This window comes from Schistocerca nitens, chromosome 4 (genome assembly GCF_023898315.1).
Source record: "Schistocerca nitens isolate TAMUIC-IGC-003100 chromosome 4, iqSchNite1.1, whole genome shotgun sequence".
NCBI lineage: Eukaryota > Metazoa > Arthropoda > Insecta > Orthoptera > Acrididae > Schistocerca > Schistocerca nitens.
Genome location: NC_064617.1, coordinates 328,856,296 through 328,875,982, shown reverse-complemented (window position 1 = coordinate 328,875,982; position 19,687 = coordinate 328,856,296). Strand labels below are relative to the sequence as shown.

The following is a 19,687-nucleotide window of genomic DNA, read 5'->3' as shown; positions in this document are numbered from 1 at the left end:
GTCTGATAGTCCATATGCTCTTACTTCGTTCATTAAACGACTGTGGGGAACTGTATCGAACGCCTTGCGGAAGTCAAGAAACACGGCATCTACCTGGGAACCCGTGTCTATGGCCCCCCGGGTCTCGTGGACGAATAGCCCGAGCTGGGTTTCACACGATCGTCTTTTTCGAAACCCATGCTGATTCCTACAGAGTAGATTTATAGTCTCCAGAAAAGTCATTATACTCGAACATAATACGTGTTCCAAAATTCTACAACGACAATTAGGTACCTTCAAAATATTTGGCCTCACGCAATGTCGTGTGAAGCTGATCTACTGTAGGCCGATCTCTGTAATAATGATAATTGAATATAGGAACACCAAATCACATCTTGTGTGGAAGTGTCCAGCAATTTTTGGCGAGTTATGTACCCACACAGAAAAAAGTCACAAGTTGTGAGGACTGGTGACCTGGGAGACCAAACAGCAATGAACAAGATGTTGTTCTCGAACTCTTCCAGTCCACCGTTGTAGGTCGGCATTGTTAAGACAACGCCGCAGCACAAGGTACAAGGTGGAAGTGATGTGGGACGCCGTCATGCTTAAAAACTAAATCATTGGAATCTTCGTGAAGCTGAGGAAACAACCAGTTTTGCTGCATCTCCAGGTATGACATTCCTCTCACAATTTCCTTCGCAAAAAAGAAGGGTCCATAAACTTTGTGAAAAGAAACGGCACAGAATACATTTAGCTTCTATGTCTCTCTTTCATGTTCGACGACGACGCCAGGATTTCGTGACAACCAATTACTATCACTATGGCAGTTTACTTTTCCCGATAGAGGAAACGTCCATTCGTTGGAAAAAATGAGTGATTCGGAAAAAGTGTCCTCTGCCTTACTGAAATGCAAAGTTCGTACCTTCTGTTATGGTCGCCGGGACGTAATTGTTGCATTAACTGCAACTTGTAAGGTTTTATATTCAGGCGTCGTTTCAGAACACGCCACACCGTTGTTTGACGAAGTTGAAGTTCCTAGCTTTCCCATCTTGTGGACTTCTGAGGGCTCAGTGTGACTGCATCTCGGATAAGCTCGACAATTTCGTGGGCGTGCGTGGGCGACTTGTGATCTTTCTCTTGCATATGCAACCAGATTCGAAGAATTTTGTATTTGCTTGTGCAGAGGCGGCTTTATGTTGACTCGACGGTGGAATCCACGTTCACTTGAACGCTGGATTGACTCCGCGCAAATGCCAACACACAATATAAATTTCCTTGGAGTGGTGTGGTCTACGTGTTGCTACAAACAAGCAATAGCGCAGCTGTTCACAACTTTGACACGCGCAATGTGTTCCCATTTTTTATAGTTTGTCTCTAATAAACACGTGAAAACTGTTTTTATAATCACACGGTATTATTAGAAGACGACGAGCATTAACAACGAAGTGAAAAACCATATTTCTCGACGCACTGTTAAATGCATATCTATATCAGATCATGTAGAGTATCCTGTACTGGCGTGTCCACACTTAACTAACCACACTGCACTGAATGGGCCGAAAGGGTTCGACTCAGCGCAGGCCGTCCTTTGTGAAAGCTCTTTAAGAGGGGGGTTCAGCCCTGTGTCGCTGGTATTTAAGTTATACATATGCAGGTAACATGTGAACACCTGAATATAGCAGTTGGCTGCAAGCGCAAACAAATGAGAACTTGCACTGCCGTGAGGAGAGGAGTCGTGCTACTGAACGAACCTCATCTCTCTCTCATAGGCCTGACACCCTGTATTTGTGCTTCTGTGAAAGCAGGACTGATGTACAGGGGATAGGCAAAATAATGTGAACACCTGTACTTACATGGGAATGGTTTATTAATAAGGGGTTTGAAGCCCATTTGCCCACAATACAGCTGCGAATCTTCTTGGAATACTGGCATGTAATGATTGTATAGTCTCCAGTGGAATGTTACGCCAGTCTTCGATCAGAATCTCTTGTAACTCTTGCAGTGACGAGGTAGGCGGAAATCTGCTCCGGAGTCTGCGCTCCAATACCGCCCACAAGGGTTCGTTAATGTTCAAGTCAGGGGACTGTGCTGACCAGGGAAGACGCTGCATTTCAGTTTCATGCTCCTCATACCACGATTGTACTTTCCTGGCTGTGTGAATGGGTGCATTATCGTCCTGAAACATGGCATCATTGTTGGGGAAAAACATTTGAATCATGGGATGCACCTGATCACCTAATATGTTCACATAATCGTTGGTTGTAATACAGCCTTTGAGGGTAATGATCAGACCAGCAGAATACCATGATATGGCTGCCCACACCATCACACTTCCACCTCCACGCTTAACCGTTGGAATCAAGCACTCAGGATTTCAGGTTCCTTTTGGCGTTCTTCAGACGTAAACCCGGCCCAATGTTGGAGACAACGAAAACCATGACTCGTTGGACCATATGACGTGTTTCCACTGATCAGCCGTCCAGAATTTATGCTCCTGACACCCAGTTTTACACACTGGACTCGCATTCGGGTGGACGACGGTTCAATCCCGCGTCCGGCCATCCTGATTTAGGTTTTCCGTGATTTCCCTAAATCGCTCCAGGCAAATGCCAGGATGGTTCCTTTGAAAGGGCACGGCCGACTTCCTTCCCCCCCCCCCCCCCCCGTCCTTCCCTAAATCCGATGAGACCGATGACCTCGCTCTTTGGTCTCTTCCCCCAAACAACCCAACCCAACCCAACCCCCCTGTTTTAAGCTTCTTTACTTTGGTTGTCGTCACTAATGGTTTCGGTATAGCAGCTCGTCCATGAATATTCGCTTTATGGAGTTCTCGGCAGACAGTGTCGATAGATACAGATCTCGAAGAGGGCAATTGAGCTGTCGTAGTTTTGTGTTGTTTTGACACAATTCATGTTAGCGTACGACTATCTCTGTCATTTAGTTTTGATGTGTGCTCACTATTACGTTTACACGATGATGTCTTTCCATGTTTTGTGTAGGCTGTCATGAATTTTGAAACAGTTGCTCTTGAAACATTCAATAAGCTGACTGTCTTGGTTATTGATGCTCCAGCTAATCGGGCCCCCATTATCTATCCTCTTTGGAACTCTGTTAAGTCTTTCATTGCACGTCGACCTCGCCCCCTGAATGCAAAAACGAAGTGTGCACTACTCTTAAACAACCTGCAAAGATGCCTAGTCCGTACTGAACACGCACAGTCCAACGTGACACGTGCCTTTCCTGCGTTGTTTACCGTGAAACACAACTATCCCATTACTACCACTGCTCACATTATTTCGCCTTTCCCCTGTACATTGAAAGGGATTACCGAGTCTTTTTAAGATAGCGGGAGTTGCACTCTAATCTGTGATGGACCTAAACCTTTTGGTAGTCGCTACCACTTTGCTTGCTGATATTGGCAGGGTGCAAACGAGGTAGTAAAGGCCCAGCCTCCATTGGTATCTTATGCAACCACAGTTTAAAATAAGACACCCCCATCTACTACTGCCACGTTAAGGCGTCCACACAGTACACTTTCTACAGCTACCAGTAGAGATACTCATGTAATTTTTACTACTTATTCTATATCCCTTCATAGAGACTTACATAAACAATCATTGTATTCTGTGCTGAATTTTAATATTGCTGGACCATACACTGATAGAAAAAATCCACATTTGTTATCCATATGCTGCAATACATGCCCTGTAGTTGCTTCTGTGACTACAAACCACAATATAAAAATTTAATATACTCACGATGCTGAAGATCTTCATTTGTTGTCAGTTTGTGAAAACTTAGGTTCCCGGAGTTTTTTCATGATTTCTGGATTACGCGTTTCTTATTGTGATTAATCCATAAAAATTCTGCAATTTATCTGTCTCTGAGTTGGTGATATTGCGTTTGTCACCCTACCTTTGTCATCTTGCAGTTTCAAATGGTTCAAATGGCTCTGAGTACTATGGGACTCAACTGCTGTGGTCATTAGTCCCCTAGAACTTAGAACTAGTTAAACCTAACTAACCTAAGGACATCACAAACATCCATGCCCGAGGCAGGATTCGAACCTGCGACCGTAGCGGTCTTGCGGTTCCAGACTGCAGCGCCTTTAACCGCACGGCCACTTCGGCCGGCCTTGCAGTTTCCCTCCAGCTTTCTCTCTCATAACTTTTTCATTCTAGAACCCATTATTTCTACACATGTCCTATACATTCTTGCTTATTAACAGAATTATTGGAATCATAGACGTTTTCTGCAACAGTTCTATGTTCTGTTATCGCCATCTTCTAGAAGTCAGCATATAATGCACACCCCATGACTCAAATGAACGTTAGAAAACACTCAACACACTAGACACCTCCATTCCGCATTTGGGCCCTTCATAACGACAAATGAGCTCAACGTCTGCATATGTATTGTAAATTAAATAAAACTTTGATCCAATTTCCACTTCTTGTAATTGCCATAAAGGCAGGCAACAATATTTTTTGATTCACACTCGGTACTTTCAAAAATGTTTCAAATGGCTCTGAGCACTATGGGACTTAACATCTCAGGTCATCAGTCCCCAAGGCCATCACAAACATCCATGCCCGAGGCAGGATTCGAACCTGCGACCGTAGTGGTCGCGCGGTTCCAGACTGAAGCGCCTAGAACCGCTCGGCCACCATCGGCCGGCAGGTACTTTCAGGCGCAGTTTCTTCAGCAGTTCTTTTAACTGAAAATTTACAAACATTTGTAACAACAACCAATAATCCTGTTGTAAAAAGTAAACCACATTGGCGGCTGACGGATAGCCAACATTGCAGACAAAACATTACTTCTTCCAATGAACCTAAGGTCATACACAAACTTTGGTTGTTTTCAAACAGTTTATTTTTCATTGCTCATGATTTCATAATTTGAGCTAACGATCCACATATCACGTATTTTTTTTTATTAACCTGTTCACAATTCGCTTTCGGTGTAGCACATTTTCAAATAAAGAAACATCACTATCACAGTGTTTTCACTTAGTGAAAATTACGTTCTAGCTCAGATAACATCTTTAGCAGCTTCCGGTTAATAATAACATTCCAAACCTGATTCACAGCGTTCTTATAGGCACTGGTACACTTCTCACGTACATGAGAAGCTTGTACAAAAAAGTACAACAAAGTTTGTTATTTGCCACTTATAAGGTTACGCCCATAACACACAGTAATACACTAGTCCTCCTAAATTTCTCTCTTTGTTCAAACCTTCTTGTACTTAGTATTTTCTACTTAGAACAGACTCAAGCGGAATTAACAATACGTCAACACAGATTAATGAATAAGCGAATTTACAATCGAACAGTGACAGTCTGACGTCTGCTTACTATCGATAGATGCAGACAGTGCCGGAAACCGTGGTGAACCGTGAGACTCTTTAAAATTCTTAGCTAAGAGAATAAATGCAATCAGCATAAAAAAAATGCACTGCTCGTGAACATAACCACAAAAAATAGATGCGGAAAGGAGCGCTGCATTTGTATTACCACATCGTATCGATCTGAAGCAACTGCGAAAATAAAATGAAAATGTCAGATATTAAATTCATATTATTAATTAAAAAACCCATTTTTGATCCGATTTATTACTGTCTCCTGAAAGAGTGAATTGTAGGTTCATCCGATGTGCCTGGATGGAAAAACGTGAGGTCCTTCCAAACAATCACCAACAACAATGTCTCAAATATTAACAGAAAATCTTTGTTTAGGATGTGCTTCAATAGACGTATGAGAATTCGTGTTAGCCAATAAGAGCTGATCTTGAAAATTTACGATTTTATCATGCCGAAATAGTGCCAGAACCTTTAAAAGAACATTTACACTGAAGCAAACATAGACACTTGTTGAATAAACCATAGGCAGAAGTGTATCCCTGCAGAAAAATCAGCTAGTGATAATTACTGTAGATTTTATGTAAGTAGGTGTTTCACATGGTATGCTGACACTTTCTGTTTCCTGTATGTTCCCCTCAATGAATGTGCAAGGAATACATGTAGAAAATTAGCTCTAACACTAGAATGAAACATCTCATTCTCCTATTTGTGAGAAACGTCTTCTGGAAGTTTGCCATACATTTCTGGTACATCCTGTACCTAGTGCAATTAAAGTGGATCATATGATCAATTAATAATAATGTTTCACTGCTTACAAGTTTTACATTTACTGCACATACTGGTCACCTTTCGAACAGTATTAATAATTTTACGACTATATAGCCTTTTGCTGTTGCTTCAGTAGGCCGTTTCAGATGTCAATATTTTCCCAGTCACATTTCATTTTAAAAGGAGTGTACTGGACCTAACTAACTTGTTATTATTACGACTACTCATTACGTGCGGACCTTCATTTAACGATGTAACGTAACGTGCAATGTAGACAAACTGTTTTATTCATAAAGAAGGAAGTCTTAGCTGTAAGAAATATTATGTGCATTGCTTAGCGTGGCTGTCATACCTTACCCTTATCATCCCGTGTGTCCCTTGGTGTTTATATTCGCTTACTGAACACCCCGACAGTCTCTCATCCTCCAGGTAGCGAAGAAGGCAAGCGTCCTCAAGCGCAGGAAATCGAAGAACCGCATGGAGGTTCCCAGCAACGCACTCGAAGGGAGCACGAGGCGTGACAGTGAGGGCGACGTTGTTTTCTACATAGAAGAACCGAAAGCAGGTGAGTATACGTCTCTCCTCTTTATTATTTCGAGGCCGTAGCTTTTTTCTCTGTTAGCATTTTCTTATTGTTGTACAGTCACCCACCACATTATTAATGGTATTCTACTATGCACTTTGTTAATAACTATTTACAAACAGTTTGGGTATGGGCAGATAATGAAAACATGGCGACACTAGAAACTACTCTTTAAGTAATTATACCATAATACAAAAAGCAGTAGCTTCATACAAAATATCCACACATCATGTGCATGTTATATCAAGATACTTGTATCACACATACTTAAGCGGCCAAACGTCACATTTAATACGGGTTCACTCTTTTGGTTTGATAGCAACACTACATCAAGTATTAGAAGAGAAACCTCTGCGTTAACCAATGCTCACATAATTTGTGTGTGTGTGTGTGTGTGTGTGTGTGTGTGTGTGTGTGTTTGTGTCTTGAATATAGTAGATGGTTCACATCTCCTTCTTCTTGCACAAATCGCATAATGTAAATCCTCAGTCCTATTTCAAACAGGTGAGTTGAAGATTTACCATGATTTATGGGCATACTTCTATTCCAACTGGTAAACCAAGGAAATAATGCTGTTTTCAATTAAAGCCGATGGTAACGCATTCCCTTTGAGATCTTGGTCGAATCCCATTGCTTCTGATAGTCATCTCTCTATTTTTCGTTGATTAAGCCCAAAATTCTTCGCAAGGGAGCCTGTCATTTAGTATTTCACCTACTACATTACTCACTTCGTTAAGCTGTCTACTGTTTCACTATAAAAGCTGCCATCGTGACTTGGAATACACAAAAACATTGCTACTCTTCCTGCTTGCTCACTTCAGTAATTTCTTTGATAATGTTCAAGCCGGCCGAAGTGGCCGAGCGGTTCTAGGCGCTACAGTCTGGAACCGCGCGACCGCTACGGTTGCAGGTTCGAATCCTGTCTCGGGCATGGATGTATGTAGTGTCCTTAGGGTAGTTAGGTTTAAGTAGTTCTAAGTTCTAGGGGACTGATGACCTCAGAAGTTAAGTCCCATAGTGCTCAGAGCCATTTGAACCAATAATGTTCAAGTGATACATTTTTAGGCTCTTAAGAACACTTAGGAAATCTGTTAATCCGTGTTGTTGCTTGTACTACACGTTGGCAACATCTTACTTTACACAGTGTAAAATTGTTAGCAGTGTGGCCGTGAACACAGGCCTGCACACTACGGCTGTGCGACTGTGAGAAGGCTCATCCACTGCTGATTATCATACCATGTCATGTTAAGTCACGTCAGAGTGTATTTACAATGAATGTCACCTTATATCTATTTCCATAGCCCAATAGCGATTGGTGAAAATGAGGTTATAAGTTACCATCTGTGATACGAAGAGCCGGAGTATAGTATCGGAATCCGTGGAACTAACAACCATAAAATTTATTAATAGCCAGAGTAAACTTCATACGAATATTTTTGATCAATTCTGTATGGTAAATTGCTGAGAAGTGAAATAACATTTCAAATTATCGACATTTATTTGCTTCCGAAAACGTGTCGATACCGTACTGTAACGTACAAGGAGTATTCAAAAGAAAAGGTAATAAGCAACAATGTGGATAAAACTTAAGCCTTTATTCAAAAGTATTCACGAGAGGCCTGAGCACAACTATTCCACTGCTTTACAAGCCGAAGGAGTTACAGCACTTCCCTTTGAGACGCTTTTTTAGCGGACCAAACACAAGGAACTCACAGAGCAGGTTGTCCAGGCTGTAGGTCGGATGTTCAAGCTGCTCGCACTTGAACTTGGCCAATACACTTTGTGTGATGTTGGAGACGTGTGGACGCGTGATATCGTGGTGCGGAATCACTCCCCCTGTGAGCAGCGCAGGCTGTTTTGTCTTGATGGACTTACGTTGATTACAGTGTGTCTCACAGCACAGGTCACTTTAATGGTTTTTTCACGCTCGAGGAATTCAACGAGTATAGGACATAGACCGTCGAAAAAGACGTTGAATATGCTCAGAGCACAGCTTTGAATTTTTTAGGGGGAGGTCATGACGTATGCTTCCATTGCACTACATTCGTATCCCTAGATGTCTCAGAACATTTTCTCAAAGTGACATATGGAAATTTCAACTGGGCTGGTTGTTACGACATTTCGTACCTTTCCATCTGGTCATTCCTCATCTAATGTACGCCATGATTGTACTTACATCCTGACCCATGAGAAATGTATACATCGCTACAGCGTTCTTTATTCCACACATCAATAAATCGTTCACATTACATGGTGTCAGAAGTTAAAAAATAGTTTTGTAAATATAAGTCCATCAACTGCACTAATATAAACACAGAAACTGAAGTTCTGAAAAAAATAGACCCATGATGGGGTTACATCCAACAAAACCTTTGGCTGAACACATAGAGTAAATATCTCTGGAGTGATCATTCACATGCGCAGAACAGATTTTGTGTTGTCAACATACATTGCCGGCCTGGTCACGTGTTCTCGGGACGTCGTGTGTTTGTCACGTATATTTCGAATGTCATTACATCCCTAGTACAGACGGATTCTTTTCGTACGTGTCGTGGATTCTTTATATACACTCCTGGAAATTGAAATAAAAACACCGTGAATTCACTGTCCCAGGAAGGGGAAACTTTATTGACACATTCCTGGGGTCAGATACATCACACGATCACACTGACAGAACCACAGGCACATAGACACAGGCAACAGAGCATGCACAATTTCGGCACTAGTACAGTGTATATCCACCTTTCGCAGCAATGCAGGCTGCTATTCTCCCACGGAGACGATCGTAGAGATGCTGGATGTAGTCCTGTGGAACGGCTTGCCATGCCATTTCCACCTGGCGCCTCAGTTGGACCAGCGTTCGTGCTGGACGTGCAGACCGCGTGAGACGACGCTTCATCCAGTCCCAAACATGCTCAATGGGGGACAGATCCGGAGATCTTGCTGGCCAGGGTAGTTGACTTACACCTTCTAGAGCACGTTGGGTGGCACGGGATACATGCGGACGTGCATTGTCCTGTTGGAACAGCAAGTTCCCTTGCCGGTCTAGGAATGGTAGAACGATGGGTTCGATGACGGTTTGGATGTACCGTGCACTATTCAGTGTCCCCTCGACGATCACCAGTGGTGTACGGCCAGTGTAGGAGATCGCTCCCCACACCATGATGCCGGGTGTTGGCCCTGTGTGCCTCGGTCGTATGCAGTCCTTATTGTGGCGCTCACCTGCACGGCGCCAAACACGTATACGACCATCATTGGCACCAAGGCAGAAGCGACTCTCATCGCTGAAGACGACACGTTTCCATTCGTCCCTCCATTCACGCCTGTCGCGACACCACTGGAGGCGGGCTGCACGATGTTGGGGCGTGAGCGGAAGACGGCCTAACGGTGTGCGGGACCGTAGCCCAGCTTCATGGAGACGGTTGCGAATGGTCCTCGCCGATACCCCAGGAGCAACAGTGTCCCTAATTTGCTGGGAAGTGGCGGTGTGGTCCCCTACGGCACTGCGTAGGATCCTACGGTCTTGGCGTGCATCCGTGCGTCGCTGCGGTCCGGTCCCAGGTCGACGGGCACGTGCACCTTCCGCCGACCACTGGCGACAACATCGATGTACTGTGGAGACCTCACGCCCCACGTGTTGAGCAATTCGGCGGTACGTCCACCCGGCCTCCCGCATGCCCACTATACGCCCTCGCTCAAAGTCCGTCAACTGCACATACGATTCACGTCCACGCTGTCGCGGCATGCTACCAGTGTTAAAGACTGCGATGGAGCTCCGTATGCCACGGCAAACTGGCTGACACTGACGGCGGCGGTGCACAAATGCTGCGCAGCTAGCGCCATTCGACGGCCAACACCGCGGTTCCTGGTGTGTCCGCTGTGCCGTGCGTGTGATCATTGCTTGTACAGCCCTCTCGCAGTGTCCGGAGCAAGTATGGTGGGTCTGACACACCGGTGTCAATGTGTTCTTTTTTCCATTTCCAGGAGTGTATATTGCGCGCAGACATTTTAACAGTATCCATTTGATACCCGGAATAAACCCAGCTACCTAACCTTTAAGGGCAAATGATATTGCATTCTGCTTCTTGGCGATAGGTTTCACAGTTCAGATGCACTCGATTTTTGGTAGTTTTCGGTATGATACGGCACTTTATAGTATTACAGAGCCTGGCGTACATTTTTGCAGTGATAGTCTTGTAAAACGACTTGAAAGGACGCTAGTAATTTTGCAAGGGTCCGAAAAACAGCGAATTTGCCACACATTAGCGATTATATCCCTGCTAATTCGTCCTTTTTTCTGCTATTTCTGTGTATTTATTTTCCCATTTTTCGGATCTCTGGGAGGGGACTGCCAAGGGGGAGATTACCATGAGAAAAAGATTGAATAATCAAAGAAAGGATAACGTTCTACGAGTCGGGGCGTGGAATGTCAGAAGCTTGAACGTGGTAGGGAAACTAGAGTCGGGGCGTGGAATGTCAGAAGCTTGAACGTGGTAGGGAAACTAGAAAATCTGAAAAGGGAAAGGCAAAGGCTTAATCTAGATATAGTAGGGGTCAGTGAAGTGAAGTGGAAGGAAGACAAGGATTTCTGGTCAGATGAGTGTCGGGTAATATCAACAGCAGCAGAAAATGGTATAACCGGTGTAGGATTCGTTATGAATAGGAAGGTAGGGCAGAGGGTGTGTTACTGTGAACAGTTCAGTGACCGGGTTGTTCTAATCAGAATCGACAGCAGACCAACACCGACAACGATAGTTCAGGTATACATGCCGACGTCACAAGCTGAAGATGAACAGATAGAGAAAGTGTATGAGGATATTGAAAGGGTAATGCAGTATGTAAAGGGGGACGAAAATCTAATACTCATGGGCGACTGAAATCCAGTTGTAGGGGAAGGAGTAGAAGAAAAGGTTACAGGAGAACATGGGCTTGGGACAAGGAATGAAAGAGGAGAAAGACTAATTGAGTTCTGTAACAAGTTTCAGCTAGTAATAGCGCATACCCTGTTCAAGAATCACAAGAGGAGGAGGTATACTTGGAAAAGGCCGGGAGATACGGGAAGATTTCAATTAGATTACATCATGGTCAGACAGAGATTCCGAAATCAGATACTGGATTGTAAGGCGCACCCAGGAGCAGATATAGACTCAGATCACAATATAGTAGTGATGAAGAGTAGGCTGAAGTTCGAGACATTAGTCAGGAAGAATCAATACGCAAAGAAGTGGGATACGGAAGTACTAAGGAATGACGAGATACGTTTGAAGTTCTCTAACGCTATAGATACAGCAATAAGAAATAGCGCAGTAGGCAGTACAGTTGAAGAGGAATGGACATCTTTAAAAAGGGCCATCACAGAAGTTGGGTAGGAAAACATAGGTACAAAGAAGGTAGCTGCGAAGAAACCATGGGTAACAGACGAAATACTTCAGCTGATTGATGAAAGGAGGAAGTACAAACATGTTCCGGGAAAAATCAGGAATACAGAAGTACAAGTCGCTGAGGAATGAAATAAATAGGAAGTGCAGGGAAGCTAAGAAGAAATGGCTGCAGGAAAAATGTGAAGACATCGAAAAAGATATTATTGTCGGAAGGACAGACTCAGCATACAGGAAAGTCAAAACAGCAACGGTGGTAACATTAAGAGTGCAACGGGAATTCCACTGTTAAATGCAGAGGAGAGAGCAGATAGGTGGAAAGAATACATTGAAAGCCTCTATGAGGGTGAAGATTTGTCTGATGTGATAGAAGAAGAAACAGGAGTCGATTTAGAAGAGATAGGGGATCCAGTATTAGAATCGGAATTTAAAAGAGCTTTGGAGGACTTACGGTCAAATAAGGCAGAAGGAATAGATAACATTCAATCAGAATTTCTAAAATCATTGGGGGAAGTGGCAACAAAACGACTATTCACGTTGGTGTGTAGAATATATGAGTCTGGCGACATACCATCTGCCTTTCGGAAAAGCATCATCCACACAATTCCGAAGACGGCAAGAGCTGACAAGTGCGAGAATTATCGCACAATCAGCTTAACAGCTCATGCATCGAAGCTGATTACACGAATAATATACAGAAGAATGGAAAATAAAATTGAGAATGCGCTAGGTGACGATCAGTTTGGCTTTAGGAAAAGTAAAGGGACGAAAGAGGCAATTCTGACGTTACGGCTAATAATGGAAGCAAGGCTAAAGAAAAATCAAGACACTTTCATAGGATTTGTGGACCTGGAAAAAGCGTTCGACAATATAAAATGGTGCAAGCTGTTCGAGATTCTGAAAAAAGTAGGGGTAAGCTATAGGGAGAGACGGGTCATATACAATATGTACAACAACCAAGAGGGAATAATAAGAGTGGACGATCAGGAACGAAGTGCTCGTATTAAGAAGGGTGTAAGACAAGGCTGTAGCCTTTCGCCCCTACTCTTCAATCTGTACATCGAGGAAGCAATGATGGAAATAAAAGAAAGGTTCAGGAGTGGAATTAAAATACAAGGTGAAAGGATATCAATGATACGATTCGCTGATGACATTGCTATCCTGAGTGAAAGTGAAGAAGAATTAAATGATCTGCTGAACAGAATGAACAGTCTAATGAGTACACAGTATGGTTTGAGAGTAAATCGGAGAAAGACGAAGGTAATGAGAAGTAGTAGAAATGAGAACAGCGAGAAACTTAACATCAGGATTGATGGTCACGAAGTCAATGAAGTTAAGGAATTCTGCTACCTAGGCAGTAAAATAACCAATAACGGACGGAGCAAGGAGGACATCAAAAGCAGACTCGCTATGGCAAAAAAGGCATTTCTGGCCAAGAGAAGTCTACTAATATCAAATACCGGCCTTAATTTGAGGAAGAAATTTCTGAGGATGTACGTCTGGAGTACAGCATTGTATGGTAGTGAAACATGGACTGTGGGAAAACCGGAACAGAAGAGAATCGAAGCATTTGAGATGTGGTGCTATAGACGAATGTTGAAACTTAGGTGGACTGACAAGGTAAGGAATGAGGAGGTTCTACACAGAATCGGAGAGGAAAGGAATATGTGGAAAACACTGATAAGGAGAAGGGACAGGATGATAGGACATCTGCTAAGACATGAGGGAATGACTTCCATGGTACTAGAGGGAGCTGTAGAGGGCAAAAACTGTAGAGGAAGACAGAGATTGGAATACGTCAAGCAAATAATTGAGGACGTAGGTTGCAAGTGCTACTCTGAGATGAAGAAGTTAGCACAGGTAAGGAATTCGTGTCGGGCCACATCAAACCAGTCAGTAGACTGATGACCAAAAAAAAGTTAATAAAAGTAAATCTTGTGAAAATGGCAACTTATTGGTTACAATTTCGAGAGCCAAAATTGTCATAGGTATTTCCAGTGAGGAACTTGGAAAAAATTATGATGTAGGTTGAAGCAATTGATTAAAATTTGTACCAGCACTGGGATTCGAACCTGGATCTCCTGCTTACAAGGCAGACGTGCTACCTGGTGCACCACAACGCTACTGTGGCTACCATAACTGCACAATTACCCTAGTATGCCTCCCTCCCTGACACAAATTCTACTTCACGCCTCAGCCAACTGCTATTCTCCTTTTTTAAACTTGCAAAGTATTGCTGAAGCTCTCCAGTTCTGGAACATTAGCAATCAGCAAAATGGGGTTAATTCTGCCTGTACCTCAGGTGTAAGTGATACATTAATCATATACAGTTGATGTTCCTGAGATACATTGAGTCTCACCTTTATCTCCTATAATGACGTACGCTGAAGCGATGAATTAAAATTTGTATGAGCGCTGGTATCCAAACGCAAGTTTCCTGTTTACTAGGCATATGCACTAACAGCTGCGCCACACTGACACTGCTGCTACCACAGCTACATGGATTACTATAGTATACCTCCCTCACTGATAGAAATTCCAGTAAATCTCAGAACATTGACTGTGTATGATTAATACATCACCTATGCCTGAGGTACAGGCAGAATTAATACCATTTCCCACATTACTATGGTGCTATTGCAATACTGGAGAACTCAGGCAATACTGATGTGAATTAAAAAAGGGAAATAGCAAAGGGCTGATGCATGAACTGGCGAGGGAGGCATACTAGGGTAATCCATGCAGAAGTGGTAGCTGCAGTTCCAGTGTGGTGCAATGGTTAGCGCATCTGCCTTGTAAGCAGGAGATGTCAGTTCGAATCCTGGAACTGGTACAAATGTTAATGTGCTGTTCAGCCTACATCATCATTGTAAATAAAGGTAAGACTCAGTATGTCTCAGGAACATCAACTATACCGGTATATGATTAATTAGAAAAAGATTGTTGACCCAGACAGATATTGCATTGGATAAAGTAACTGATATTTGTGAAAAATGTGAATCAGCCTCAAAGCAGATGATTATTACTAGCTCAGAAACAGAATATCGAAGGTCAGCAATGAAATCTTATGATTCCGGTAACCAACAACTCCATTATTAAAGATAGATTTGAAAATGCATGGTTTTTATCTAAGCTGTCAATGACTAGGCGTTTGCCATATGGTTATACATGTAGCAGCATTATTAGCAACATTGTCTGTCTCATTTTATATATTTTTAACAAACCATTTCTCCTGTAAAATTTAACAGAATGGAGTTACAAGGTTTTCATTGCCTGTTTCCGACATATAGCCGTAATAACAAATGCTGAGTCCAGAAATGACAAGAAACAATATGCTAATGTAAAAGTAAATACAATAAAAGATTTATCAGGCACAGTGGTAATCATCCTGCTAAGAAATGTCATAATTGTAAAAGTAACGTAAAAGCAGCTAAAAATGTAGCCTGGGTGAATCTCAATTTTACAATGAAGTGGCCAAAATTTTCTGTGAAATGACTGCAATTTTGACAAGAACTGATGTGAAACTGTAATTTTTAAAAAATAATGTAAGAGTAAAAGGCAAATTTGATGCAGGTGTGCAATGTAATGTCATAATCAGAAACATAGCATATGAAGCAGATGCCATAGTATCAGATTCAATGATGAAACAGCGACTTACAAAAAATACAAGTAAAGAAGATGTTCTGGGAAAAGCCATGTTCTTCTGTAAATTGGCTAGGAAATGGAAACTTTTTAGTGGAGGTGTCTGATTATCAGGTAATCTTAGGACGAAACAGATTTAAAACTGGATCTGATGAAAAGAGTATGGCAGATAAAAGCAAATGTGCCAGGAGTCTACATCCCAGATGAGAAGCTTTTTCTGGCTTGGTATACGTTAAATATTATGTGTCTGACATAGATCTCAAAGATGGCAATGATTCATTATCCATAGTGAGTCCTACGTAAAATGAGAAACCAAATACGAAATGAACTTGCGAAAATGGTTGAAACGTGAGAAATCAAGCCTATAGAAGAAGCTATCCCTGCTCTCTGACCTACAACAGCCATACTTAACAATGGGAATCTTTATATTTGCTTGGATCCAATAGAATTAATAAAAGCATTTTTTGATGTTATACAACAAAGACACTGGAAGAAATTAGTACAGTAGTAAGAGGTGCAAAATATATCACCCATTTAGAATATGTGAAAAGATTTTGGCAAATCAGACTGTCAGGAAGAACTTCAAAATATCTAACATTTCGCACAGACTGGGGAGAATTTATTTGTACAAGACGATCACTTGGCTTTGGGCTACCATCAGAACTTTTTCAACAAGTCATATGTAACGTCCTAACTGCAATCAAATATGTATTATGGATAATTATTTGATTTATGCAAAAACAATAAAAGAACTTAATGAAATGACGGATCAAGCTATGCAGAAACTGGAAACTTTGGGCCTTAAAATAAATAAAGTCAAATGCGAATCTGGTGTGAAGGAAGCAAATTTCTTGGGACGCATTTTAACAGGGGATGGACTTCATCCTGATCCTGATAAAGTAAGTGCTGTATTTGAATGGTGAATTATGTAGATGTTATCTAAGTACATGCCAAATCTTTCTGAAATTACAGATCTATTGCAGCAGTTGCTAAGGAAAGAAGCTGAATGGAATGCAACATGACACAACAGCAACTACTTACCAAAATAAAAGAATGACCCAAAATACCTCTTGTGCTTCATTATTATGATGTAGGTGGAGATGTGAAGTTGTCAGATGGTGCCAGCCAGGGAGCTATAGGAGCTGTCCTATTAGAGAGTGAACAACCAGTCGAATATGCTGCAAAGTCATTGTCATCACCACAACAGGTATATCCATAAATAGAAAAAGAGGCCATGGAAATTAAATTTCCAGTAAAAAAAAAATCATGAATATATTTATGACAAAAAGTTGAGCATTGCATGATCACAAACCACTGGAGACTATTTTTTAAAAGTTGTTGGAAAAGTGAATCTGCAAGACTAAACTATGCAATTTTTGAAAGTTTACCAAATTCTCCTAAAGTAATTTATATTAAGAAATCAAATATACCTTTACCTAATGTTCTGCGTAGAGACTGCAAGGAACAAGAAGATAAAGAATACTTGCGACAATTCCAGTGACTGTAGTATCTTTCCAACACAGTTTTTGCAAATTAACTACTTAAGGTCGATTATAGCTGACGTAAAAGGTCGAATTCAGTTATCTTGGCAACTTGCAATGTCTCAGCTGCTACATTTGACTTTAGTGCCATAATCAATTAACTTAACTTTGCTCAAAGCAAGGAAATGGAAAGTAAAATTATATTAAAAACTCAATTCTTTGAAAAGAATGAGTTCTGAATATTTTAATGCAACCCTTTTTCTTTTATTTCGAATTATTAATTTATGGTGAGCAAATAAAATCTGTTCTTTATTACACTTCATAGCGATGTACAATAGCTGCCGTAAATAACAGCAGAGTTTGTTATACTTTCAATTATTTTGGAAAATTTGTACAATTTGGAATTTATTTACTACAATCTGTTGCGTGTCATATTATTCACTTACATAGGTTGTTCAGGTAATATTTTTAGTAACGTTTTGTTTTCGTTAAACCTACCTTACAAATTACAAAATCTCCTTAACACATGTAGATAAAAATTGTAGAAAGATAGTTTTTGCAGAAGGTGGGTAGCCTAGGCTGTTCTGCCAGAGGGACTGGATCACCTACTTACGGTTTTGCACTAAGGTCACCATCAAAACTTTTTTCCCGAGGTATCTTGATGTGACGTGACGTAGCATGAGGTTGACAGTGTCACTTTATTCAACGTTCTGCTTTTTGCTGATTCTAGCCATGGATTCACGAAGCAGAAGATGAATTTCATTGTTGATGGCTTTACAGATCATTAGACCTTACACCTTGTGATTTTTATCTGTGAGGTTACATGAAACACAGTGCTTTTATCCCCCATATGTCTGACACTCTTGAAAGTCTCCACCATCGCATTTTTGAAGCTGTGAATTCAATAATGAGAGACCAGCTGTTCCGTGTGTGGCAGGAAATGAGTGACTGTTTCGATATTTGTTGTGTAACACATGGCACTCACAATAAATGCATAAAAACTTGAACTTTTCTCTTCCCAAGAACGTTGGAATTCTGTTTCTATCTTTTGTAGTTTGGAAGCAATAAATATTTGAAATCTGTTCCTTCTTTTAGAATAGCCCTGTACAATTGTATATTATTGTCCTTGATCACACTGCATTATCACTGACACCATTATACTGTATGTCACTCTTCCATTGCAGTGTTCAGTGGAGATGTTTAACATCGGCTTCATTCTTAAAGTCTGTAATGAATCTACATTCCAGCATTGTATTATCAGCTATGGATGTTGAACTCAGAGAAATTGTAAAGTCATTCACACAGCTGTCAATTGCTGCAGGATCTGTTCCTTCAGAAGCGCATGCATTTCTACATCTGCGTTTCTACATCCATACACTGTAAAGTGCATGGCAGATGGTACATTCCACTGTACCAGTTATTAGGATTTCTTGCCATTCCATTCATGTGTGGAGCATGGGACGAATGATTGCTTGAGTGCCTCTGTGCACTAATCTTGTCCTCACGATCCCAATGAGCAATACCTAGGGGATTGTAGTATCTTCCTAGAGCCATCATATAAAGCTGGTTCTTGAAACTTTGTTAGTAGACTTTCTCAGGATAGTTTGTCTATCTGCAAGAGTCTGCCAGTTCAGTTTCTTCAGTACCACTGTAACACTCTTCCACAAGTCAGACAAACCTGTGACCTTTCTTGCTGCCCTTCTTGGTATGCATTCAATATCCCCCGTTAGTCCTGTTTGTTATGGGTCCCACACAGTTGAGCAGTATTCTAGAATGGGTCACACGAGTGATTTTTAAGCAGTCTCCTTTGTAGACTGATTGCTCTTCCCCAGTATTCTACCGATAAACCAAATTCTACCATCTGCTTTATCCACAATTTGGCCTATACGGTCATTCAATTTCATATTCCTAGAAAGTGTTGCACCTAGGTACTCGTATCGGGTGGTCAGTTACAACTGTGACTCACTGATATTACAGTCATAGGATAGTACATTTTTTTTTTTTTTTTCATTTTGTGAAGTGCACAATTTTACACTCCTGAACATTTATAGCAAGTTGCCAATCTGTGCAATATGACTGAATGTTAATGCAGTTTCTTTCAGACAATACTTCATTGTAGATAACTACATCATCTGCCAAAAAACTTGAGGTTTCTATTGATATTGTTCACAAGGTCATTAATATACAACATGAACAGCAAGGCTCCCAACACACTTCCCTTGGGTACACCCAAAGGTACTTCGAAATCTGGGTGAAACTAATTACTAAAAAACCAAAAGAAGACGAGGAACAAACTCAGTGTGTCAGACTATCTACAGATACAAACATTAGCAAGTATAGAGAAGAACTTAAGTCTATAGATTGGAATACTGTTATGCACCCCTCCAGAAATGTTGATGAAGCCTTCAGCACATTACTCAAAATCATTTCTGAAATCTTCCACACATGCTGTCCACTGGTTAAAAAACAAAAAAACAAAAAAGTTAGGAAAC

General features: G+C 41.4%; 1 protein-coding gene across 1 annotated transcript in view; it reads left to right on the top strand.

Moving 5' to 3' along the window:
- The window catches only part of LOC126252283 (potassium voltage-gated channel subfamily KQT member 1-like), a 307,638-nt gene that overhangs the window by 254,349 nt on the left and 33,602 nt on the right, over nt 1-19,687 (top strand). The window contains exon 8 of the mRNA XM_049953157.1: nt 6,526-6,676. Within this exon, the coding sequence (XP_049809114.1) occupies nt 6,526-6,676 (151 nt within the window). The remainder of the gene's footprint in view (nt 1-6,525; nt 6,677-19,687) is intronic.